The 26,844-nt window shown below is 40.4% G+C and overlaps 1 protein-coding gene across 1 annotated transcript; it reads left to right on the top strand.

The window, feature by feature from the left end:
- Positions 1 to 412: 412 nt before the first annotated feature.
- Positions 413 to 26,171, top strand: LOC115432860 (hepatocyte cell adhesion molecule-like). The gene is made up of 7 exons (XM_030153916.1): positions 413 to 550; positions 12,928 to 13,269; positions 19,193 to 19,474; positions 21,580 to 21,673; positions 21,768 to 21,841; positions 22,690 to 22,763; positions 24,692 to 26,171. The coding sequence occupies exons 1-7, from the start codon at positions 475 to 477 to the stop codon at positions 24,833 to 24,835; spliced, it is 1,086 nt and encodes a 361-aa protein (XP_030009776.1). The 5' UTR covers positions 413 to 474; the 3' UTR covers positions 24,836 to 26,171.
- Positions 26,172 to 26,844: the final 673 nt, after the last annotated feature.

Raw genomic sequence — 26,844 nt, 5'->3', positions numbered from 1 at the left:
TAGTCTTTTGTGTTTATCCAATGAATCAATTAGTTTTTAAAATAACCTACAGATTAATAGATGATTAAAATTATCATTAGTTGCAGCCCCACCAAAAACAATCAGTGTTCCAAGAATCTTGAACAGAACTTTTTTAATAATCATAAATAATTTGGTGGAAAAAGCCTGTGTCATAAGGAAACTAATGAGCCAGTTTATGTTCTTATGATTTAAGTGAAAGAAGACACAGAAAACATTCATTACATCTTTAATCAAACTCGAACTGTGTCATACATGCTAAGTAAAGGTTACACATAGATGCACAGCTGTCCTGACATACAAAGGCAGACTTTTGTCCAGTTTTTTCACTGGTGTTAGGGAACAACATGTACCCAGTCACAGCAGTCTGACTGAATGAAGTGCTGTGTACTTGTCCTGCCCACTGTCACAGATTATGCTGATTGTCTGGGAATCAAACAAAGCTCCAGACCCAAGATGAAGGCAGAGGTTTCAAAAGCCAAAATCATTCTCCATATTGTTTTGCTTGTGTCTCTTGGTTTTTTCAACTCAGGTATGTTACTTTTTGTTTTTTACTGAAAATTCAACTTTAAAACCACTTTAACCTTTTCTGATATAGTACATAGTAAATACAGTTATTAAATATTAAGCAGTTTTACTTCTTTTAGGCAGCTGTGAAATAGTTAGCTAATGTGCAATATTTTGTGAGTCGTGATAACAAAGTTATTTATACATTTACATTAACATTAGTCAATGCATTAGTACACATTAAATAACAATTGATAATCAAATGCATCTAGTAATCATTTGTTAATGGTGGTCATGGTAACTATGGTATTTCTGCTTTCATTGTTAGCATTTACGTTAATTAATGCTAAATAGTAATAAATAGCTATAAATAGGAAATAGTAAATAGCTATAAAGTTTCAGTCTTCAGTATTCTATGATTACCTTTCAACATATTGTAATTTACTTGTTCTGACAGGAAACAGCTTTTGCACCTCTTGACTGCTTTCAGTCTGTAGAAAATCTGTTAATTTGTTCAAACACAGTGTAAGTTACTGGTAATTTTAGTAATGAATTACATCACCTGATGACGGGCAATGGCACATTTATGGCTTCAAATGCTAATGCATGGGATTCTATGACCACACTAAAAGGCTTACATATATCTTTTCTGGAAAATCTAACAGTGTGTTTACTCACTGTACCAGTAGTTGTGTTTACAAGTGTTTTTCTGCTCTTTTCTGTCATCACTGTCTCACATTTATTGTAGCAAGTGCTAAGTCACTGAGCTGCTCTGTTTCCAAGAGCAGGCATGGTATTTGGATTGCTTTTTTTCATGAACTGCCCAGAAGGAAATCTGAACAATCACTACATTTGTTGGTTTATGTTGGCCCATCCCAGGGAGTGACAGCTGTAACCATAGTGATATGGATTTGCTGAGAAAACATCCAAAATAGTCTTTGTCTATCAACTGTATCATTTATTCAAATTGAGGGAATGTCAGCGTGGACATTACAGTAAGATTTCATAAAGCTGTTGGAACAAACAACCCAGAATTTGTACGATTTATCATAGTGGACACACCTTTTATAGAACTGCCTTGTCAGTCTGTTTAGCGATTATGCAATGAGTGGTCTCCTATTTTGTGAGGTTCAGTGAACACTTTGCTTTTCTCATTCATTTCACTTACAATAGGCACAAGATAGCAAAAAAAAGTCATATGTGAAAAACATGTCATAGTTCAGTATATTTCATGGTTTTATTATCATTAATGATAATGAGCTTACCTAACTGACATTAAAACTGCTCACTTTTCAAATGGATCTTGTGTGGCTTTTTCCATAATCTCTACTTCTATTTAACATGCCAAACTTTTCTCAAGAAAAAAACATGTTAAACCTTGACACTAAACATAATCTGAAGTAATTTTAAATGATCCAATGTCAACATTTAATCTGGGGACAGGTTTTAGAGTCAGCTCAGATTGAAGTCATTCTGGCTACAGAGCTGAACTTTCAAACTTCAAATACCAACATGCAAATATAAAAAAAGACATAGTCACAAAAGTAAACAGACAGTAAAAGTTAGTTTTTGAGAATTTACCCACATAACACAATTTGTCTTTTCCGGATCTCTTTCAGAACTTTCATTCTCTCAGTAGAGTGTTTGCAGGTGATGTCACATAACAGCACGAACTGCAGGTGCTGGACAGGGTGTGATTTTGTTCATAGAAAACACTGTCAAAAGGCCTCTGGTTTGAGTCATTTAGGGTTGCTCTTGTCAATTAATTTAAGAAACTATAGGGGGCTTTTATCAAGTAACAATAGTCATTTATGAGGGAGGAAAATGCTAAAAATTTAATACTGGAAATACAAACCGGGAACCTTGTATTGTAGCTATATTTTGTTCACTTCACCTGTCTACACACAGCTAATTTTGAAAAAACAGCTAAAACCAACACCAGTAACACTTAATTGAGATTAAGAGTGTAAGACTGTAAGGTTATTACATACTTTGCAAGAACAAAGGTGGCAAAACCGATCACACAATAGTTGTTGGACACCAAACAAGAAATAAAGTTCTGCGCAGATTATGTGTCGAGAACTCCCACACCAGGGCTATGAGAAAAAAAGGACGTCATGCTTTTTCTCACAGCCCTGGAGTGAGAGCAAATTTCTCTGTTCTTGTAGAGTATGTAATAACCTTTTCAAAAAAGACATACAGTGGAAACAACTTTTAGTGATCAGTTACTAGTTATTCAGCCCAGTTTTAGAGTATTGGAAGTTTTAGACTCTTTATGACACGAGTCTATTTGGTAAGGAGTTAAATCTAAACTAGACTAAAGTCTAATCATGAAGCGACAACTGTCAAACACTATTTGAGTGTGCATGCCAGAAAAACAAATGGCCATAGAAATTATGTAACGTGTTATTATACAGTCAGAACTATATAACTGCATGGACCGAATATTAAATATCTTTGAGTTGCCACGGAACACAGCCAGTGATTAAGTGAATCACACAAAGTTGTCACACATAGGCCTATACCTCAACTATATCCTGTTGTTTCAAATTTAAAAATTATATGGAATGCAGTGGAATCCAATACCATAACTGAGGTCCACCTTATTAAAACCAACTCTTTGCTTTACTTACAAAAGTAGTCACATTAGTGAGGTTAAACTGCATTCATTTTTTAGTGTATGATATTTAAAAAAAAAAAAAAAAAAAAAAAAAAAAAAAAAAACAGTTTCATATGATTTGAATCAGTTATAATGTAAATTTTGCTTTGCTTCGCCCCCTTGAATCCCCACCAGGACTTCGACCTGGATTTCTGAATCTGTTATTGAGAGTAGTCTTCGTACATCATTATTTTTGCTATGTGAGGGTCTGAGTACGAAAACTGAACCCACATGCAAGACCCAGAGACAGACATAAAAGGTTACAGTGTTTATTAAACACGTAGTTAACTGACAATTCTCTGATAGTGATATTGAACAGAATCTTGAGAACACAGAGTCCCCGGTTCTTCTCAGGGTTAGTAAACTGGACCGGAGATGAAAACCCACAGTCCGGACCGGTAAAACACGTCGGGAGTCCAACTAGGGGAAAGCAGAGGGAGGTCATTAGCAGAACCAGGTCATACATGGGCAGGCAGACGGAAAGGCAAAGGGACAAAGGGAACAGGCTAGCTCACGTACCGTTAAACAGGCGAATTGGTCGAACACACGTAGAATCGTTGGAGGCTAAGGCACAGACAAGGGTTAGGCAAAAAGCAGGAGTCAGGAAAGGCAAACCAGGTCAAAAACAGGCAGACAGACAGGATCCAAAAAATGCTGGTAAGTAAAGCACAGAGGCAAATACGAACTGGCAACGAACAGGGGAAAACACAGGGCTTAAATACACAAGAGGGAGGGAAGACAATAAGACACAGGTGGAACAAATCAGGGCGGGGACAGGTAATCACACAGGTGACACAGATTAGGGAAAGGAAGCAAAGACACCAGACATGACACATGAGGAGAACTTAACAAAAAAAAACAGGAAATGACAGACAAGACGAACAAGACAGACAAAACCAGACTAACGTCTGGTAGCAGATGTGACATGCTACATACATACTGTGAGAAGAACCTCCAACCTGGAATCAAATGTGAGATAGTTTTTGTTAATGGTATTTATGGCATGATTTTCTAGTTAAACTGACTCATTGATGCCCAATGTTCCCATTGTTTTTAAATAGCTAAAAGAAGCCAGTGTGAACTGTAAAACTGTGGAATCGAATCGAATCGAATAGACTAGATCTCTACTGTTCCAAGGGTGGAAAATTCTCTGACTCGCCATCGTACAACATACAGTACTATGAGATAAAATTATGGTAAAATCGTAAGAATAAAAAAAAAAAAAAAAAAAAAAAAAAAAAAAAAAAATTAAATTCAAGTCAATAAATATAAACAGAATGAAACAGTGTAACTAGGGTACAGCACAGAAAAAAAGCTAATATATTTCAAAACTAGCAGTGTTGCCAACTTGGCAACTTTGTGGCTAGATCTGGTGACTTTTCAAACTGTCTTGGCGACTTTTTTTTTTTTTTTCCAAAAGTGACTATCAACAAATCTAGAGACTTTTTCTGGTATTACCAGAGACTCTGATGTCAAAGCACATACTGTTCTGCAGTTACTGTCCTCAAGCAGGTGGTGCCGTAAGCCCCTCCCCTGTTTCACTGAGCTCACAAGCAATCAGTCTCGCGGTCAGCCTCACCATAGCCTCACATGGAGCTGCAGTCAGACTCTGAGCAGAGAGGAGACCCAAATGAATCATGCATGCACAGTGATGTCACTGATCTTGCCCTGAATTACAGAGAGCGGGATGTAAATGCAAAAGTTTCTTCACTGTCACACTAAAATTAATCACTGCATTTGACTCAGATAGCCTCAGTCACTGTGAAATTATTATAATGATGTGGTTATAAGGTGGATTTAAACAGTCTGACTGACACAGGCAGGAATGATTTCCTGTGTCGTTCAGTGATGCATTTGGTGGACTCAGTCTATCACTGAACGTGCTCCTGTGACTGACAAGAGCAGGGACGTGCACAGGATTATAGAGGGGCAGGGGCTCAAAGTTACAAAAGGGCAGTATGTGTGCGCCAAATTTTTTTCAGGCCTTAATAACACAATATGTGTCTTAATGTACAATTAATAAAGTAGCCATAGATAACAACAACAACATAGCTGTGTATATTGTGTAGCTGTGAGTGATGCAATTGCTGTTTCTCTTGTGTCATCAAATTATTGTCAAAATGTATCATAATACTGAGGTTTGGAGGACATGCAATTCAGCTGCAATTCTAAAAAGCAATAAAACATTGGCTATTTATCAGGCTATATATTGTTGAAGATAAAGATTGTACCACATGAACATTCAACAGTGAAGCATTGAACCCTGACAAAAATATAGACCTAAATACTAGAAAAACAGTCCTGTTTAGTCTGTAGAGAAAGCCTACATACCTACAGGACTGCAATCAACATGTTGGTCTCAATGATTTGCTGTTGATATAGCGTGGCTAACATGGTCTGAGACCTGAGATTAGCTAAACAATAAACTAGAACAATTTCCCAACTCCCCCAAACTGAGTCATAACTTCCAAACTGGTAAGCTAAGGCTAATATGATAATTTTCCCAAGGTGCACATTAACGCAGCTTTCATTAAAAAAAAAATAGTCCAGGCTCCACATAAACCAGTCCTACTGTGACTGCTGTTTGAGTTTCCTGTTCCTGTTGATAAGCCACAAAGGTTGAAGTCAATCCACTGTCACGTCTCATCTGTGCAGTAAGTACACAGTGGAGATGTGACTGCGGCTTGTACTTCTCTTGCTCTCTCTCTCTCTCTCTCTCTCTCTCTCTTTCCCTGTACATGCATGTGAGCTTGCAGCATGGGGAAGCCCCACCCCTCAGTCAGAGACAGTAGACAGAGAAGCGACATCAGACTCTACACTCATACAATACCATGACGTGCTATAACAAGGAAATGCGTACGGTAGATAACCATGGCGTTTTTATACAGCCGTTTTCTTTTAAAAGTAAAAAGGGCACTTTTTCTACGAGGCAAAAGGGCAGGGGCTCAAGCCCCCTTTGGGCCCTATGTATGCACGTGCCTGGACAAGAGCTAGATAGAGCTAGCAATTCCACCCCACAGAACAGTCTTTTGATTAAATTTGATATTCTATCATTTAACAATACAGGACAAAACTGATTTTTGTAATGTGGGTCTAAAAACAAAGCATTACTCATGAAGTTATTTTGTGATGGCCTATTTCAATAGCAAAATTTAATAAAAAAAAAAAACAAAAAACAAGCAAACCAAGAATCAAAGAAAGTTCATTTGTAGTTCTAAACATATTTAGGGTGTTTTTTAACTCACTTTTTGTTTCTCCCACGATGTTATTCCTCTCTCCTACAGCATCCATTATAATTACATGCAAATTGACATATATGCAAATTAGGCGATGATGTCATTTAGCGACTTCTAGTACTTTTAGGACAGCCAATAGCTATTTCCCTTACTGAGGAGTTGGCAACAGTGAATACTAGGGGTGTAACGGTACAGAAGAATTTTGGTTCGGTATGTTTTCGTAACAGGGGTCTTCGGTTCAATCCATTTTCGGGGGTGGGGTGCACTCCATTATGGAGGACCAAACCTGCCATATTGCAAAAAACCCCCACAGAAATATGAAAATGGCTTGATAAATTAATTCATGTGTCAATACATGATACAATTTTTTTTTTAAAAGGCATTGATTTACCTTACCATTTCATTTTTTGTACCATTTATTTATTTTGTCCTCATTTACATTTTTCCTTCTTTTATTTTTATCCCTGCATTTATTTTTGAATTGTTTTCTCTTTATATTTTCTTCATCACTTTTCTTATTTTTTTCTATATTTTATTTTCATCTGACATCTTATTAATTTATTCGCATTTTTAAAATTCATAGTCATATTTACCTCCCCACTATTCCCCCTTTTGCATTTTCTTCCTCTATTTATTTCTCCAAGCCTATTTATTCCTGCATCTCTATTTTACATTTCTGCATGTCTTTTTTACATTTCTGTGTCTCTGTTTTACAATTCTTTGTGTCCTTTTTCTATTTCTGTATGCATTTATGCCTCATTAGGCAAATGAGGGGTGTGGTCTTTAAAGGTGTGTCCTGGGGTCAGCTTCTCGCGTATTGGTCAATTTGTATTTGGGTGCTGTGTTATCAGTGCAGAATAAACTAGGCATACCTGGCACTTGTGGTCTTGGTAGACCTCTCCCTCTCTTGGTAGAGAGGGAGATGAAGCTGTGTTATTTGAAAACCAGCAGAGTCGCTGCTGCAGAAATGGCTGACTTTTCTGAGGATATTGCAAAGGAGTTTAGGCACATTGCAGTCTGAGCTGAAAATCACACAGTCACAGAGGATTATTTACTATTCCGTGTGGATATAATAACTGAGAGAGTGTTATGGTTCACTTTACATATGGAGTAACCTGGTGGATGACGTAACATGACTGATCCAGATGCATTTACTGTATATTGTAATCAGGGTAACCATGCGTGGATCACGTAAGACAAATGATCTAGATTAGAGTGCTGCAACCTGAGCGGGTTTGGACAAAAAGGAGTGCTGTTCAGGTTCAGGTCTGGTTCGGTCCGGTCCGTTGCAGTCTGAGCTGAAAATCACACAGTCACTGAGGACTCTTAACTGTTCTGTGTGGATTTAATAACAGAGTGCTTCGGTTCGCTTCACATATGGACCAACCTGGTGGTGCAGTTAAGTTGGAATCAGGGGATCTGTGCGTGGATCACATAAGATGAGTGATCCAGATTAGAGTTCTGCAACCCGAACCGAGCCTGACGGGACTTGACGGGTCGGGCCAAGTTCGGACAAAAATTTAGGAGTGCCGTTCAGGTTGGGTTTGGACAGAAATAGGGAGATTGTGGGTGCATATCAAAGCACTGGTACCACGGCTACATGCCCTTTTCACCCGTGGCATGAAGGCACGGCACCAGTAACACGTACCCGTGGCACCAATGCCTCAATATGCCCCTGCTATCTCTGTATTTCTGTCCAAACCTGACCCGTGCCCCAACACAGTTGCGTCCGAACCCAACAAGCACTTTATTGTTTGTGTCTGAACCTGATCCAAACCCGATCAGTTAAATCCAGTTGTTCCCATATTTATGTTTTAGATTGTCATTAAAATTACTTGTTTACTGATTTGTGGTATGTGAACAGTACCTTTATTAAATGACTGCAACAAACACACCTTGCCACTACAGAAACGAAACCAAAGACTTGGGATGGTATGCTGGTTTAAATTTATTTTAAAAGCAATTAACACCATGAAGTTAAGTAGGCCTATGTTAGCCCATCTGATGAGTATTTTTTAAAAATATCAAATGTTGACTGCAAATTAAGCTGACGGACCGGGCCGGACCCAAACCCGAACAGCACTCCTTTTTGTCCGAAGCCTTTCAGGTTGCAACACTCTCATCTAGATCATTCGTCTTATGTGATCCCCTGATTACAATATGCAGTAACTGCATCTGGATTGTTAGAACCAGTAGTACAAAGACTGGACCCAAATGCACAACCCACAGACAAAAATAAAGTTAAAGGGTGTTTATTAAACACAGACAGGAAGAACAGTTCACAAAAAGGGTTCTTGAGTGAATCCTCGCAGGTATGCTTGTGTGGATTCGTCACGGCGTCCGAATCCAAAAGGGGAAGCTCACTGCCCGGGTCGGGAGCACACGAGGGGAACCCGACTAGGAGAAAGCAGAGAAGCGTCAGGGGACAGACCAGGTCATACACGGGGAGTCTAGCAAACAGGCAAAGGTACATAAGGGGAAAAGCAAAAGCACTAACCATGAATCCGGGCAAAAAGGGTCGAACACCAGGGTGGCAGATCAGGCAGAGGTACCGATAGGGAGTCAGGCAATCTCAGAAGTCGAGGAACAAACCAGGTCAGGAACAAACAGACAGGCAGACAGACAAATAGGATCAGGAAAAATGCTGGTAGGTAAACACACCACAAGGGAGGAATACGAACTGGCACAGGACAGGGGAAAACACAGGGTTTATATACACAGAAGGGAGGGAAGACAATGAGACACAGGTGGAACAAATCAGGGCGGAGACAGGTAATCAACACAGGTGAAACAATCAGGGAAGGGAAGCAAAGACACCAGACATGACACAAGAGGAGAATTTAACAAAATAAAACAGGAAACGACAAACAAGACAGACAAAACATACAAGAGTCCAGGTACTGATATGACATGGATCACTCATGTTACGTTGTCCACCAGGTTAGTCCATATGTGAAGCGAACCATAGCACTCTCTCAGTTATTATATCCACATGGAACAGTAAATAGTCCTCAGTGACTGTGTGATTTTCAGCTCAGAGTGCAATATGCCTAAACTCCTTTGCAATATCCTCAGAAAAGTCAACCATCTCTGCAGCAGCAATTCTACTGCACACATTTAAAGACTGCCTCCCTCATTTGCCTGATGAGGCATAAATGCAAACAGAAATAGAAAGAGGAAACAAAGAAATGTAAAATAGTGATGCAGAAATGTAAAAAGGACTCGGAGAAATTTTAAAAGGATTCACAAAAATGTTAAAAGAACAGACAGAAATGTAAAAAAGACAGGGAGAAATGTAAAATAGAGATGCAGGAAAAAATAGGCTTGGAGAAATAAATACAGGAAGAAAATTAGGGGGAGGTAAACATGACTAAGAATTTAAAAAATGCTAATAAATTAATAAGATGTCAGATGAAAATAAAATATAGAAATTAATAAGAAAAGCCATAAAGAAAATGTAAAAAGAAAACAACACAAAAATAAATGCAGGGATAAAAATTAAAGAAGGAAAAATATAAATAAGGATGAAATAAATAAATAAATAGTATGGAAAATTAAAGCTATACTGTATGATGTGGCATTTTTACTCTTTTCTTTTGTCATCTTAAAATGCTCCTAATAAGCTTGTGTCAAACTAAAATGTAAAGAAATCCACCAGGTATTGAAACTCAAAAATGTTGAATTCTCATATATTGCTCATATTTCTGATAAAATTCTGACCAATCATTTTATTCGGTCCGAATGAAATAACTGGCTGAACCTGGCTGAGCCTCCTGTCAATCATCCATTATGGCCGTCCAGCATCCGATCCATTATCGCTGGCTCCGCATCTGATATGCGTACCTCTGAATCTGACGCTTCACTCACGCTGCTTCTCCCGTCACTGACCAGAGTCTCCTGTCTAGGATGTGTATGGATAGAACTCAAATGCATATGTGGAAGGGAAAAATCGGATTTATTAACAGAAACAACAACTAAGGGGAACAAACAGGAGTCCAATGAATGAAAGATGGAGATACAAGTCCAGAAGTCTGGTGTACTGGACTCCACAGACAGGTCTGCACAAAGCTCAGCTTTTATGACCATGGGACTCATACATTTACATGTACTTGGTGTCACACAATGTAGGATTATGTAGGATGATAAATGTATGGACTATGAAGCCTCAAATGTCCACAGAAAATTTGTGGAGGCACACACACACAGTGCGTGCCCATTGCCTAGGCACCTCATCTCCCAAGTGATGAGAAGACACTGACCCAGCGCTGCACAGACCAGACCCTTAAATACAGGGTCTACTGATGAAACAGGAGCCGCGGGACCGCGGCAGGTGGATGATGTGTCTGATTGCTGAGGGAGGGGTCCGCAGACATGCCAAAGTGGACCGGACCTCCGCCTCTACCTCTGCTTCCACCGCGTGCATCAGGTGAGAGGAGGGGAGTGTCAGAGCTCAGGCAGGGGGAAGTGGAGGGAGGGAGGCGGGTTGTTCATGTTCGAACTTTTACGAAGGGCTGTGAGAAATGCCACATCGGTAGGTATAGCTTTAAGTGTTAAGGTAAATAAATGCCTTTTAAATTTTTTTTGTATCATGTATTGGCACATGAATTTATTTATCAAGACATTTTTATATTTCGATATATATTTTTCAATATGGCAGATTTGGTCCTCCATACACCATAACTACAGAAAACCAAAAGTGAAACCTTACATGCTTTGAATGCACATGGGTTCTGTTTGCTGCCACCCTGCTTCTCGAGTGTTTGTGTTGTTCACATAGGCTACATGTATTCGTTCGGTGCACCTCTGTATTGTATCAAAGGCCTAAAACCGAAACGGTTTGGTACAAATGAGTGCACCCTTACACCCCTATTCAAAACAGAATAAAACAGTGTAACTAGGGTACAGCACAGATAAAAGCAATACATTCAGGCAGTCCATGTTATCTTTGTTTTGCACACTTGGCTGAATAAGGAAGTTAATGGCATTCAGTGTAAAAGCCTTCATAAAAGTGACTTTAGCCAGAGGTACCCTTTATCACCACCTTCTATATTACTTTTGAGTTACATACACACTCTTGTCATAAATGGCGCATGCGCAGTAGAACCCAACCCCCCCCAGTAATACAAGAGATAGGAGAGCCTTTAGGATGCATAAAGTAAATTTGCGTGTAAAGTACATGTGGACCGATAGCTCAGTAAGTAATGCTTCGGTCTACGACGTTCAAATCCCAGCAGGAACCCTTGCATTTTTGTAGTCATAGAAATGTTAACTTACCTTGTCATTGCTGATCACAGGGATCATGCTAACTAGCTTCTTGAAAGCAGGGTTAGGCTTAATAATGAGCATACATCCATTACTTTTGTAACACGTTACTTCCAACACTGCATACCAATGATGTGCTGTCAGGGGAGGCAGAGCCTCACCTGTCATCATGAAAAGAAGAAAAGAAACAAATAATGATAAAAATTTAAAAATGTTAACATTTGTTCATTGATCTGTGCTATAAACGTATTTTCTGTGTAATTCCAATAATTTTGATTATTTTTCATTTCAAAATTGTGGAATTTCCACATTTCCCGTTCAAATACAGGAAAGAGATGTGTGGTGTGGCAGCAGCGAGCTGAGCCTCACCTTGGATTGCATAATCCCTCACAAACTGTTGGCATCCCATGTAATTAGAGTGTGTTGCTGTGGCTGTTTGAAACACTGATTATATGCCCTTGCTTTCCATAGTCAAGATAATGTATAAAATGTATGTGTGTAACTTGTTCTGTCTAGTAGATCAATCACAAAACTACATAGAAAAGCCACTCGATGAGGCAGCCAGTACTCCTGCCTCATGACAGAGGGTGCTCGTGAGCCCACAGGTTCTTCTTGCTACTGTGCGAGCTACAATCTTATTCTATCTTTATAATGAACAAGTCAAGTGCAACAATTCATTTATTTTTCCTTCTCACCCTCCTTTAATATCAAAATGGAACATTACATATCCAACATAATTTGATTGAAAATTTAGTTTTGGCCTTAAGTGAAATAGGCATCATGAATGTGTGTGTAAAGAATGCTGATATGAGATATGAAGCACCTGTTAACCGTTGCCAATCAAATGGTGAATAAGAAAGTCTTTTGGGTTCATATATTTGTAGATCTGACTCTGAAAGAGTTAGTGCCTCACCAGCCATGAACCTCACCGCATGTCACTGTCATAGACTACCACAAGGCATGATTCATTGGGGTGGGGAACTGTTAAATTTGTGTTCTCATATGCAAATGTTATTTATGCATCATTGACTAAGATGCTATGTGTGTCAAGTTGTTGTACACTGTAATTTCTCAGTTTGGTCAGACAGACAGAAAGACATTTAAAGGTGGTGGAACCAGACTCAGACACTTTACATTTAGAGGTGGTGGAACCAGACTTTTAAGCTACTATAGACACAATTTTCACTGCAAAAATGTTTCAAATTCAATCTAACAGAGAAACCTCTCTATTGTGTTTCCCATTAGGTGGAGTGTTGGCGGTAAATATGACTATCCCCAACACTCTCATCAGAGGAAGTGTAGGAGGGGAGGCCCTTCTGTCCGTCAGATATATGAGTTTCAGCCTTGACCTACCTGTCATCAAATGGCAGCTGAAGAAGGAGAAGTCTGTTACTGTTGTCCAGTCAATTGGAACTGACATCATTGGGACTTTGAGGCCTGAATATCGTGACCGAATCCTGGTATTTGAGAATGGAACTCTGCTTCTCCACAACCTCAGACTGTCTGATGATGGAATATATGATGTAGAGATCTCCATCACAGATGACATCTTTACAGGAGAAGGCAGCATTACACTTACTGTGGATGGTAGGAGCACAAACTCTTTTGTAAGATTGTAAAATTATTGTATTTTTTTGTAATACCATATAATACCACACCATTCAAGGAGTGTAAACAATTGCACATTTCAGTTATCAGCATACAAATGTGTACCGTATGATCAGAAATACATGACCAAATAAAGATAAAATGACCAAATAAAGATAAATTAATGATCTATTCCAAAAAAAAATATTTATATTAAAAAAATCATTAACATCACTTTTCCAGCAGGACAAGAATAGGTTTATGATTTGATTATTGTTAGATCTAATAATGAAAACAAGTATTTCATTAAGTTTGGAACACTTTTGTCATCATGGTTACAAAAATAGCAGCACAACCTTACTTGGCACCTGATCCAAGTGTATTTGTAGAAGTTTCCCTTTCAGGGTGCAAGTGTATCTTGGAAGGAATGTCTTTAAACTTGTTGCACAATGCAATTTATAAAGCTCTGTGGCAGTCCATTTACTGCTAATTATTTATTTATATAATGAAAAAAGCATGTCTTAGCCCGTTCTGCATCTGACACAGCTGTGATAGTTGCACTTTGGCTCATGAGAACTGAGAGCATGTGGCAGAAGGGGGAAAATTTTGTCACTCATGTTAATTTATTTCAGTGACAGAGGAAGGTGTTATTAGAGCATATCAAATGTGTGTGTGTGCGGGCATTGGGGGTGTGGCGGTTGCTGGCGGGGTGGTGGACCGCGGTGGGGCTCCTGGCGGCTGGTGTTGCCGCTCTGGGCTGCGGTTGGCGCTTGGGCTGTGCTTGGGTGCCACGCCTTGGGGGGACTCACAGTGGTGCTGCTTGCTGCCAGGGGGGGTGGCGGCACTCCTGATATGTGTGTCTGGTGCATGCAGGTGTGTGTGCAGGTTGGTGGGAGGGGCTGTTGATGGGTGTGGGTACATGTGTGGGTATGTGTGTACTTGTAGGTGTGTGGGCATGCATGTGAGTAGGTGGGTGTGTGGGCATGGGTGGAGGTGTTTGTGCGTGTGGGTGTGTGTGTGTGTGTGTGTGTGTGAGTGGTTGAACATGTGGGATGGGTGGTGTGTGTGTCTGGGTGTCAGTGGGTGTGTGTGCATATGCTTGTGCGGGTGAGTGGGGGACCTGGAGGGTGTGTGGGGTTTGGGCTTGGTGGGACGGAGGGTAGGGATGGGGGGGTAGGGAAGGGGAGTTCGGCCCCCGGGGCACTTGGCCATGGCATCGGGGTGCGCACCGGCCCGCGGCGGGTGGCTGTCTGGGCCGGCCCGGCTGCCCGGTGTGCTGGGTGGGACCCCCTGCCCCGGGAGACGGGTGGCTCCTGGGCTCGTGGGGCTCAGGGACTGGCGCCTCTCTTGCCCCTGGGTGGCCGGCCCCCGGCAGGGGGGGTGATGGCTGGCGTCCCTGGTCCCCTGGGGCCTGGGCTCGGCTGCTGTGGGGCCTCTGGCGGGGGCCTCCCTCAACCATCTTCGGGGCGGGTGCACTGTTGCCTCTCAGGGGGGGCGGGCTGGATCCCCCCTCTCTGTGGTGTCTGCTGGTTGGCCAGGCCTTGGGGCCCTCTTGGTTGGTGCCTGATCCTTGGAGGGGGTGTGGTTGCAGTTGCATGCCTGTATTCTTCACCTCAGTCTCTTTGCCTTGTTCACTCTGTCACAGCAGATGAATGTGAACAACTGATGTTGTGTGGATTTGTTACTGGTATTATTTGTTACAGGTATTATTTGTGCAAACATGGTATACAATATTTTGTTCATGCTTTCTTTTCTTATATTCATTATTTAATGGGTCTTATGTATTTTATTGTATTTTTTTGTAGTTTTGTTTGTTTTGTTTTTTCTCTCTCTCCTGCCCAGTTTACTCAGTTCTGGTTGTAGTTACTGTTACCATTATAATTATCACCATGGTTGTTACTGTTTGTATTGTTGATACTTCCTTGTGAGGGTCTTTGCCACCTTCTTCTCTCTTGCTCTCTCTCCTTCACCCCACCCCCCACCCCCATGTCAGGTCTCCCATCGAAATGTGGTTCAACAAAACTCATAATAAACACAGTAGAATATCAAGTGGAGCTTCATATACTTTATGAAGTTACCCTTGGAAAAGCAAATTTGTTCAGCACCAAAAGGCAGCCAGACTACCATTTTGCTGTTAGGATGCCAGACAAGACAAGTAGAAAAAAAAAAAAAAAGAGCATATCAATTGCAAAACCTCCACCTTTCACCTATGTTGTCCCTGGCCTGAGATCACTAATGGAAAGTGCTCATAGACACATAACATTCACAGATTGCTAGGACACTCAAATACATGGTCAGAACAAGAGCCACATACTCACAATAGGAGGATACAGTGTAGTTAACCTTACAATGCATCAGCCACTTATCAGCACTTGAAAGAATGAATCAAACCCAAGATTGTAGAAAGAGTTGGGAATCACCAAAAATAAAGTAACAATAAGCCTTCATTATCAGCATTATGCATGTTGCTTGGCACTGTAGTAGAATTGGGAGAATTTAAATCCATAACAAGAATTTTTCATAGAACAGTTCCTTTCATGTTAGGAACTTGTCTCTAATAATCCAGTTCTAACGGTTCTGTCCTATCACAGAACATACAGAGTTGTGTGAAATGTTTGTGGAATGCCTAATATCTGACAATAAGCAATAATAATTGTTGTTCCTCATATTAAGAAAACTATTGGCAAAGGAGCTTTCATGTGTAAAGCCCACGTACACTACAAGAATTAATGTTATAAATTGGTATCCTCACAAATGGTCTGTTTTCTTATGTTATGGAGTGGTGTTGTTTGTGTTACTAATGAATTTTTGTGTACATATCTCATACTTACCCCTGAATGTAGTTGGTTCTTTCCTTTTTGTTTTTTAAATCTTTTTGTTTCTTTTGATCTTTAGTTTGTCACTCCTTTGTGGTTACACTTGTGATATATGTTGGGACCCCTTAAAAATGAGATAATACAACTCAACATAGTTCTTCAAAATAGTTGGAACAATTATAGTAATAATTGATACATGGGCTTTCTGAAATATACCTTCCCCAAAAAACATTATCTACATGGGAGCATCTGTTGGTGTAAAAGCTATATATGTCTTTGAGCATTGACAGTGCCTTTCTAGATATGCAAGCTGCCCATATAAGCACTAATGTACTCCCATAAATCAGAAATATAAGCTTGAGTGCTCAGTTGCAGGTGCATCAGCTCATAATATTGCTTTTTTACACACAACTTTTAATCCAGCTGTTTGGATCAGAGACTTCATCCTGGTCGTGGAACACTGGACCAGCTCTATACTCTCCATCGGGTGCTCAAGGGTTCATGGGAGTTCGCCCAACCGGTCCACATGTGTATTGCGGATTTGGAGAAGGCGTTCGACCATGTCCCTTGTGGTATCCTGTGGGGGGTGCTTCAGGAGTATGGGGTCCGGGGCCCTCTGCTGAGGGCAGTCCGGTCCTTGTATGACCGAAGCAGGAGCCTGGTTCGCATTGCCAGCAGTAAGTCAGACCTGTTCCAGGTGCATGTGGGACTCTGGCAGGGCTGCCCTTTGTCACCAGTTCTGTTCATAATTTTTATGGACAGAATTTCTAGGCGCAGCCAGGGGCCGGAGGGGGTCCAGTTTGGGGACCACAGGATTTTGTCTCTGCTTTTTGCAGATGACGTTGTCCTGTTGGCCTCATCGAACCTGGGCCTTCAGCGTGCCCTGGGGCGGTTTGCAGCCGAGTGTGAAGCGAGTGGGATGAGGATCAGCACCTCCAAATCCGAGGCCATGGTTCTCGACCGCAAAAAGGTGTTCTGCCCTCTCCGGGTCGGTGGTGAGTCTTTTCCCCAAGTGGAGGAGTTTAAGTATCTTGGAGTCTTGTTCACAAGTGAGGGAAGGATGGAGCATGAGATTGACAGACGGATCGGTGCAGCGTCTGCAGTGATGTGGTCACTGTACCGGTCAGTTGTGGTGAAGAAGGAGCTGAGCCGAGAGGCGAAACTCTCAATTTACCAGTCAATCTACGTTCCTACCCTCACCTATGGTCATGAGCTTTGGGTCATGACCGAAAGGACAAGATCCTGGATACAAGCAATCGAAATGAGTTTCCTCCGCAGGGTGGCTGGGCGCACCATTAAGGATAGGGTGAGGAGCTCAGCCACCAGGGAGGAGCTCGGAGTAGAGCCGCTGCTCCTCCACATCGAGAGGGGCCAGCTGAGGTGGCTCGGGCATCTGTTTCAGATGCCTCCTGGATGTCTCCCTGGGGAGGTGTTCCGGGCATGTCCTGCCAGGAGGAGGCCTCGGGGAAGACCTAGGACACATTGGAGAGACTATGTCTCTCGGCTGGCCTGGGAACGCCTCGGGGTCCCCCCGGAAGAGCTGGAGGAGGTGTCTGGGGAGAGGGAAGTCTGGGCATCCCTGCTTAGACTGTTGCCCCCGCAACCCGGCCCCGGATAAGCAGTGGATAATGGATGGATGGATGGATCAGAGACTAACATACAGTCTTACTAGAATTACAGCTTTCCAGTGATTTCTGCAATGTAGGTGCAATGTCAATGGAGTGCCTGCTCAGCCACAGACTGCAATGCCATGATGTCCAAAGAGGAGGCCCACGAAACACTGGGTTGACCAACCTACACTGGCAACTGTTGGAGGAGACATAAGCAGCACTACAGGAAGCAGAAGCATAGTTGCCATTCATTCATACATTGCCATACATTCGACCCAGGTAAGTTTGCATCCTGCCCTAACCACTCCATAGGAGATGCCATCTTCTCTGCACTTCATCCTAGCCAACAACTTCTGGAGAAGTGAAACATCTACGTGAGAATGGTGTTTATGGACTTCAGCTCAACAATCAACATGATCTTACACCAGAACATAGTAAACAAACTGACACCTCTAGGTTTCAACACCACTCTCTGCAACTGGCTCTTAGACTTCCTCACCAACTGGCCCCTGTATGGAGAAGACTGCCTCTTCTGCCATTAACCTGAGCACTGGCTCCCCTCATTGCTGCATCTTGAGCCCGTTGCATTTCACCCTGATGACCCACGCCTGTGTCACCAGGTCCACTGATAACCATATCATCAAGTACGCTGATGATACAACAATAGTGGGCCTCATTCACAACAATGAACAATGACAATGAGGGGGAGCACCTGGTGGACTTGTGTGGGAGAAGCTACCTCATCCTGAATGTTGACAAAATGAAGGAGATCATTGTGGACTTCAGGAAGAACCAGCCCTGTCACTCCTCATCGGTAATCATTGTAGTGCAGGTGGTGGAGAGCACCAAGTTTCTGGGGGTGGACCTGACTGACAGACCAACCTGGACTAAGAACACAGTGTCTTCAAAGCATTTACTCTTACCCTGCAAGGATGAGATCACTCAACTCACCCAACACTCAGGATCACTCAGACAATATACATGTCAAGTTTAACAAAAGATTGATGTATCCATTGGTGAGAATTAGTGCATAGTGCAACACACACCCACAGATACATAGAGACAGACCCTGGCAAACACAATACCCTTCTTGTCTTCAGCCTGCAGGGTAACAGTCTCTATATAAGCACTTGGGAAAGCCACAAGCACATTTTGTAAATGGCTGTCTCACAGATTCTGTCACTATGTCCACCAAAAGGACCATTAGGGAGCAGTCTGTCAGCCTAATCCTTAATCACATATGCTTATGAAACTCATATTTTTTTTATTCCTGTCTAAATCAGACCAAGAATTCCTTGGTCTGTTGGTTAATTAATGTATTTCTTGGTGAATTGTTTTGTTATATTTAGTTTTCATAGATGTTTTGTAAAATATTTCTTTACATCAATGGATATAATCTATAAAACACAGACAGCAGCAGGCTTACTTTTTGTTTCTATTTGCATACTGCAAGCTATTGTGTCTGTCTATAAGTCTGCAAATTTGACCTCCCCACAGAGCCTATAACCAGGCCTTACATCCACATGGAGGCCTCGTCAGTGCTGGAACTCACTGAAAATGTTGTCCTCAACTGCTCCCATGACAATGGAACCAGGACTACATATAAGTGGTTTAAAGGCAGAAAACAGCTAACCAATGAGACAAGATTTGTGATGTCACCTGACCAGAAGCTCTTGACCATCATACGGGTGCTGATGGCAGATGACGACATATACACCTGCATAGTGGAGAATCCAGTGGGGAACATGACGAGCCTTCCCATCAGACTGACTGTTTACAGTAGGTCATAGTGTGTTCCAGCGGTTACACAAACACATATTGTGGCAGGTCTGTTATATAACATAACAAGTAAGAATATAATCTACAGGTCATTAAAACATAAGTGTGTGAAATGCAGTGGTATCTAGTAGTGAAGCAGTTGACTACAACCAACCAAAATGTCTCACTCTTTCCTATAATGGCTACAAGAAAATATGAAAGGTACTCATTAGAGTCTGTGTTTGGTTTGACCACTCTGGGCTTTTTAGTCAGTAGGGTTATAAATATGTAGTATTGATATTGCAAACAATCACCTTGCATACCAACACACAGTTACCAAAATGACCAATGAATTAATAATATGTTTCATTACACCGCTCACTGTATTCATACATCTATATCAGGGGTCTCAAACTCAGATCCTCAAGGGCCGGTATCCTGCATGTTTTAGATGTTTCCCTCTCGCAGCACACCTGACAGTCGTTATCAGGCTTCTGCAGAGCTTGATGGTAGGCTTATCATTTGAATCAGGTGTGTTGGAAGAGGGATACATCTAAAACATGCAGGATACCGGCCCTCGAGGATCTGAGTTTGAGACCCCTGATCTATATTATGATATCATCAAGGTTTTGTCTATCAAATACAAACTCAGACAGCGGATCAAAAATAATTAATAATATAGCTCTGTCAGCTCTGATTTCAGACCAAAAGAAACACAGTAAAACCACAAATAATCTGTTTTCTGAGCAGTTTCTGTTGTCCATGGCTGTACTCGTGGATCTACACAGTGACATTTCTGACCTTGTTTGGAATCATCCAAACAAGGTCAGAACTGTCACAGTTTAGTCTGAACTGTGGATCAACAAAGCATACTTAGCAAACATTATAACATCACAGCTAGGTTCAAGGTAAGCTTATCCCTTGACGAGTTTCATTATTAAGGTATTTATTGAACAGTCATACTTTAAACTTGCCAGTGTAGGAGAAACATAATTTCCTGCATGAATCTTAATTCTTTTATTTCAGAGCTGTATCCAGTGGTGAAACAAAGGCATTGCTACTATTTTTTAAATCACTTTATCTCTTCCTTTGACTCTGAAAATGGTTTCTTAATGTTTCACATCCTCAACCATTTAGTATTAGCTTTCAGTATCAGGAAAGTCAGCAGTGTTAAGGCTACAGTGATTCACCAGTCACTCCAGTGGTTACATACATCAACAGTGATATGTTGGCCAATGGCTGTTAATAAATTCAGTGTATATATCTGTAATACAACATATTGACATACTTGGTTCAACATCAGAAGTCGTTAGCTCACTTTAGGTCATTTTTAGACATTTTAAGGGAAAATACTAAATTATAAAATATAGCTTTAAGAAGCAATATATATTACAGCCCCAGTTAAAATATGTGATGGTACCTTAATATGGGATGCCACATGCAATTCAACAGCAAAAAGAGAAATCTATTCTATTATAGTTGTAATGTATTACTTATCATTATTATTATTATTATTTTTAGTAGTAGTAGTAGTCCTAATTGTTGTTGCTGTTGTTGTAGTTGTAGTAGCATACAATAATGAAAACGTAATTATGGCATAATTATGACACAATGACCTTTAATGCCCCTGACATCATCTGTGATGTCATGTAGCCACTTGATAGCATCATGAAAAAGGTATTATTTTATATAATAGAAAACATATTGTTAACTACTTGCAACTACTATAGCTACTATAGGTGACACTGAGATAAGAGAAATGGGAATTTCAAAATGCTAACTCATGGGTTTTGCTGATAAATGATGTGACTGTGGTCACACAAGAGAACAAGGGAGTTTACTGTGAATTACTGTCTGGTATTGATGAACTTGAGCATCTATGTGCAGGTTAGTTGATGAACAAAATTAGTACATCATGTTTGTCTTTTGCCCAGGACACTTGTTGGAAAATATTTGTTAAGAATACATCTTGAGCATCTTCAGTTATGTGATAATTTTGTCATATTCACAATCGAGCACTGTAAAATACTTTATTGTGTGTTCTTGTATTTTTGTTTTTATATCCTTTGTCATGTTCACAACAATACATGAGAACACTGACTATAGTATTCCATGATCCCTCCCAGGAAGAAGTTCACTCTACATCATCCTGTCTACTGGAGGCATCTTCCTCCTTGTCACCCTTGTTACAGTATGTGCCTGCTGGACACCTTCCAAAAAGTAAGAATAGCAGATTGGAGACAAGCAGGTCTGCAGAACTAAAATTACTACACTGATTCAAGAGTTAATCAATCTGTACCATTTTCATTGTTAGATCACGACAACCACCCAGAAAGCCTCTCTCCAGATTGTATAATCACTCTCATCCTTCACCAATCAGTCACAGAGGTAAACTATTCAGGTGTAAGCAATAGAAGGCTGTGACAAGTAAAATGACACATATGATGAATTTAGATAACGTGATAAAGAACACTTTTGTGGTGTCGAATATCTAAACAGCTAAACAAGAGCAAGAAAACATGTCTACAAGCAATTGCAATTATTCAGGCAAGTAGATGTTAACCTCCAACTTGCACAATATATATCATGTGTACAGATTCAACAACTGACAAGTGTAGAGGTTGCAAGCAAGAAGTAAAATACACAGAGAGGGCGAAGAACAACACCTGCCTACATGGAGAACTCAGCTGCACATGCAAAAACAGCCACTATGCGTGAGTAAACAAAGCTGAATTCTACTTTCTCAAGTTAATCTGAGTTGCAACAATTCTGGGACAGAAAACAAAGGAAGCACTGGCCCTCTCAGAGAATCAACCCAGGGCCTTCTTGCTGCCCCTGAATATCTATCTATCTATCTATCTATCTATCTATCTATCTATCTATCTATCTATCTATCTATCTATCTATCTATCTATCTATTATTATTATTATTATTATTATTATTAATTATTATATTATCATAATGTTTTTGCTCTTTGGTCACTCATACACAACGGCTGTTTTGTGCGTGCGGAGCTAGGCTGTGCATGCACATGAGATGCTCTTTGCTCTCTCTGTGTACTTCACACCCACAGCGGCCAATGCAGCTCTTGGTTGTTCAATTTGCACATAGACCTTATAGTGTATGTCATCCTGTACGTCAGTGCACATGAAAAGCTATAAGTTGTGTCTAAGCATGTTTTCTCACTCTTGACTTTTGATAGAATTTGACACCATGTGTTTATGTTTTGTCACAGATGATGTGCTTCTGAAAATGTCAGAACACAATGGAAAGACTGCAGTAACATCACTTTACGTCCTGCAACAGAAGGTATTTCACACTAATTCAAGACTAAAGCTTCAAAGCTACACTAATGAACCCTTTGTTTGTGATCATCTAAACCCTTTTATTTGGGGGACTAAGTGAATATAACACCCACAAAAGTGATCTCTGTTAAAGACTGCAAAAAAGTAGTAAAGCAGGAAGTTGGCATTATAATGTGCTAAACAGATTACTGACGGTGGCTCAAAGGATGTTAAGAGGGATACTATGAATTCCACTAAAAATCATTAGATTAGCAGGAAGTTTTACACAGGAACATACATTTTTTTGGATCTGTATTAATGTGTCAGTTAACAAACTCAAAAATGTATGTTTTATTCTCTATGGTAATAAAAGGTAATTGAGGGTGTGTTTTTGAACTGGACTTCTCAGAAATTACCTATGGGTGCTGGTTAACCCAGTTACCTGGATGCATCACTCTGTGATGTACATGTGATTACTTAAATTATTTACATGTTTTAATATGATTAATGGATCTACAGTTATTAAACATTTTAGATCAGTAGATGCTCTTGGTCTCCAGTGGATATTTGGATCTTTATGGGTTAATGTGTTTATTAAATGATAAGTTCCTGTCAAGAACTAGAAGCACTCGGAGAGCGCAGACCTCCGCCAAGGCTGATCAGTGGCCCCCCCCCCCCGTGGGCCCCCCCACCCCGATCACCACCAAAATGTAATAATTTCTTCCTTATCCCATTTCCAACAAACCCTGAAAATTTCATCCAAATCTGTCCATAACTTTTTGAGTTATGTTGCACACTAACGATCAGTGCCCCCCCCCCCCGTGGGCCCCCCCACCCCTGATCACCACCAAATTTAATCATTTCTTCCTCATCCCATTTCCAACAAACCCTGAAAATTTCATCCAAATCTGTCCATAACTTTTTGAGTTATGTTGCACACTAACGATCAGTGCCCCCCCCCCCGTGGGCCCCCCCACCCCCGATCACCACCAAAATTTAATCATTTCTTCCTCATCCCATTTCCAACAAATCCTGAAAATTTCATCCAAATCTGTCCATAACTTTTTGAGTTATGTTGCACACTAACGATCAGTGGCCCCCCCCGTGGGCCCCCCCACCCCCGATCACCACCAAAATTTAATCATTTCTTCCTTATCCCATTTCCAACAAACCCTGAAAATTTCATCCAAATCTGTCCATAACTTTTTGAGTTATGTTGCACACAAATGGACAGACAAACAGACAGACAGACAGACAAACAAACAAACCCTGGCAAAAACATAACCTCCTTGGCGGAGGTAATAACTCCTCCCAGATGTTTTGGTTGCCAGAGAAATGTCATCCAGATTAAGTATGTTATTTGAAATTCCTGTATTGTCCTTTAGTCCTTTGAACAAAGCATTGTAAAGCATGTGCAGTAGTGGTAGAGCAGGTACTGGTACTGTGTGGAAATGAGTGTAAGGCAGGAGTGTCCAATACATTGATGATACATTACACTCCTGCTGAGATTCGAATCCAGCTTCCCATATCAAAGTCAGTAGTGTTACCTACTAACCCGTCAGCTCATATAGATAGATAGATAGATAGATAGATAGATAGATAGATAGATAGATAGATAGATAGATAGATAGATAGATAGATAGATAGATAGATAGATAGATAGATAGATAGATAGATAGATAGATAGATAGATAGATAGATAGATAGTAGAGGTAGGTCATTTTAAAAGTAGCTCACAAGCTTCAAAAGTGTGGGCACCCCAGGTACAAGGTATATGCTATGAAAATTGCTCAATATGTAGTTTGATTGGTTTGACATGAGACAAAGAGTTACTACAAAATAGAAGACAATGCAGTTTTTAATGATAATGCATTTAAAAAATATATATGAAGTGTTCATATGGGGCTGCTTTGAACAGACAGCAGACATGGCCTGAAGCTATGTTTTTTGCAGATTCCCCACATGGATGATTCATCAAGCAACAGGAGTGGATCTCCATCTGACTCCACCATGTATTACAGCAGTTCCCCCAACCACACTATTTCTCTTTGCCAGGTCACGACTCCACCTTCTTGCTCTTCCCACAGGTGCACCTGAAAATACATTTGTCTACCATGACAGCATTCTGGAGATCAGATCTTTGCACTTTGCACTCTATACTATCAGCATTAACTCAGTCATCACACACCTTCAAGGCCCCTCTCTCCCCCTCCTCTCTGTTCACCACTGAAACTTAGTCTTTACCAACAGCAACACAGGAACATTTACATTAAAATAATTGAAACACCAAGTAAAAGACAAGTTTTATGCATATGACTCATTGCCGTGTTAAAACCCTTTGTCTTAAAAATGACTCTTGTTTAGCTATTCTCCACCCATTTTGAATTTAGTTTTCAGTGTGGAGTTTATTCTTTACAAATGGTCACTTATGCTCATGATCAATAAGAGAACCACTTAATTGCTCATTTCAAACACAGGTTTTACAATAACACATTGATTTCCCTCATTTATTAATTCACTGATACACTAAGCAAATGCTCCACTGTATCCTCACAAATCATTACACTTAAAGGATCATTGTGGATTTTTGACATTTTTTTAATGGCTAATAAAATGTGTGGAAAGACAAGACACCACAGACTATGTGGGATCTCCTCATTGAGCTTTTCCTTTAGTTGTTCCACTGATCTGTGATGTAAATGCGAAAAATGTGAAATTACTTTTTTTTTAAATTTTATTTTCACATTACATACCATTAAATACCTGACAAAGGACTATTGATGAATCACAAAAATAAATAGCACTAAGGAAAAAAAAAACCCCTCTTCTCTTAACAGAACAGGGTCAACTACATAAGATCATGTTCCACTCAACATATCAACGTCCTCATACCATATGACTCAAACACCCAATTATCATGTAACAAAATTCCATCTTTGAGCAAAAATCTTCTCTCTGTTTAAGCCTCTGTGTCCACTGAGCTATAGTGTGTGGTTTTGTTTCCTTCCAGTTCACTGTTACCATTTTTTAGCAATAAGTAAGAGTATCAGCAGCATGTACCTGTGGTCCATGTTGGTTACAGTAACGGGAAAAAGTTTATGGGCATCCTCAAAATTGTACAGTCTCTGATATTACCATGATATATTTGCAATCTTTTTATGTTTGAAAAGGTGTGGCTGCATCAGACAGACACAAACAAATGCAAATGATTTTTTCATTTATTGTCAACCCCTTACTGCTGAAATTTTTAACGTTAGAATTTTTTAGATACATTGTTACCTTGAATAAAGCCCATACAATAGCTATGAAATTGGCAGATGACATAAGGCATAATTGGCATAATAGTAATTAAACAAATTTTCCAGTCTTAGGTATGTTGATTATTTTATTAATGGTACAATTGATCATTTTCTCCGATCAACAATCTAAACAACACAAAAATGATCCAAAAATCCATAAAATGTCCTGAAATTAATAATAGTTACTAAAACAGGCTGCTGAAATTGAGGCTTGATCGTCAGGGATCATAAATAACCAGGTAAAATATGAACATTCACGAAGAGTGTTGAGCAGCACTTCATTGCAAAAACAGTGGAATATTGAGGCAAATTCGTGACAATAGTCTTCAAGGGGTTGACAAGAAAAAATAACAAAACTAAATTCATGACAGTTTGAACATGTCATGCCATGGCTGTGTTTCAAAAGGCATTATGTGCTGAAACATCCAGTTTTGACCTCAATGGAACAGAGCATGTGCACAAGAGAGCGTTTTGGTTTTGAGAATGGTTGTGCCATCACAGTACGATGACCAAAACCAGCAGCACTCATAGAGTCCCAAACCAGAACACTGCCTCTGGCATGCTTGATGGTTGGTACTATACTTGCTGGAGTTAATGCTTCACCTGGCCCTCTGTGTACCTTCACATTAAGAGGATTAAGCTGCAAAGTGGTCGGCTCCTAGCTTCAGTTCTCGTGTGTTTCAGCCCAACAATGCTGAGCTAACCTCTCTCTCTTATTGATCAGAGGTTTCTTGACCACCTTGCAGGATCTTAAACCATGATGGAGTCAGCCACGTACAGTGCAGTTCAAACACTGAATACCAGTTT

The sequence above is a fragment of the Sphaeramia orbicularis genome, chromosome 14, assembly GCF_902148855.1.
Source record: "Sphaeramia orbicularis chromosome 14, fSphaOr1.1, whole genome shotgun sequence".
Lineage (NCBI taxonomy): Eukaryota > Metazoa > Chordata > Actinopteri > Kurtiformes > Apogonidae > Sphaeramia > Sphaeramia orbicularis.
Note: the sequence above shows the minus strand (reverse complement) of the source record. Positions and strands in the feature narration are given on the sequence as shown.

Bases quoted from the DNA above. Each gene is read 5' to 3' on its own strand.
- LOC115432860 (XM_030153916.1), top strand. From the start codon at position 475: ATGAAGGCAGAGGTTTCAAAAGCCAAAATCATTCTCCATATTGTTTTG. The intron at 21,674-21,767 runs GTAAGAATAGCA...TTTCATTGTTAG, and splicing joins TGCTGGACACCTTCCAAAAA to ATCACGACAACCACCCAGAA. The intron at 21,842-22,689 runs GTAAACTATTCA...GTTTTGTCACAG, and splicing joins TTCACCAATCAGTCACAGAG to ATGATGTGCTTCTGAAAATG.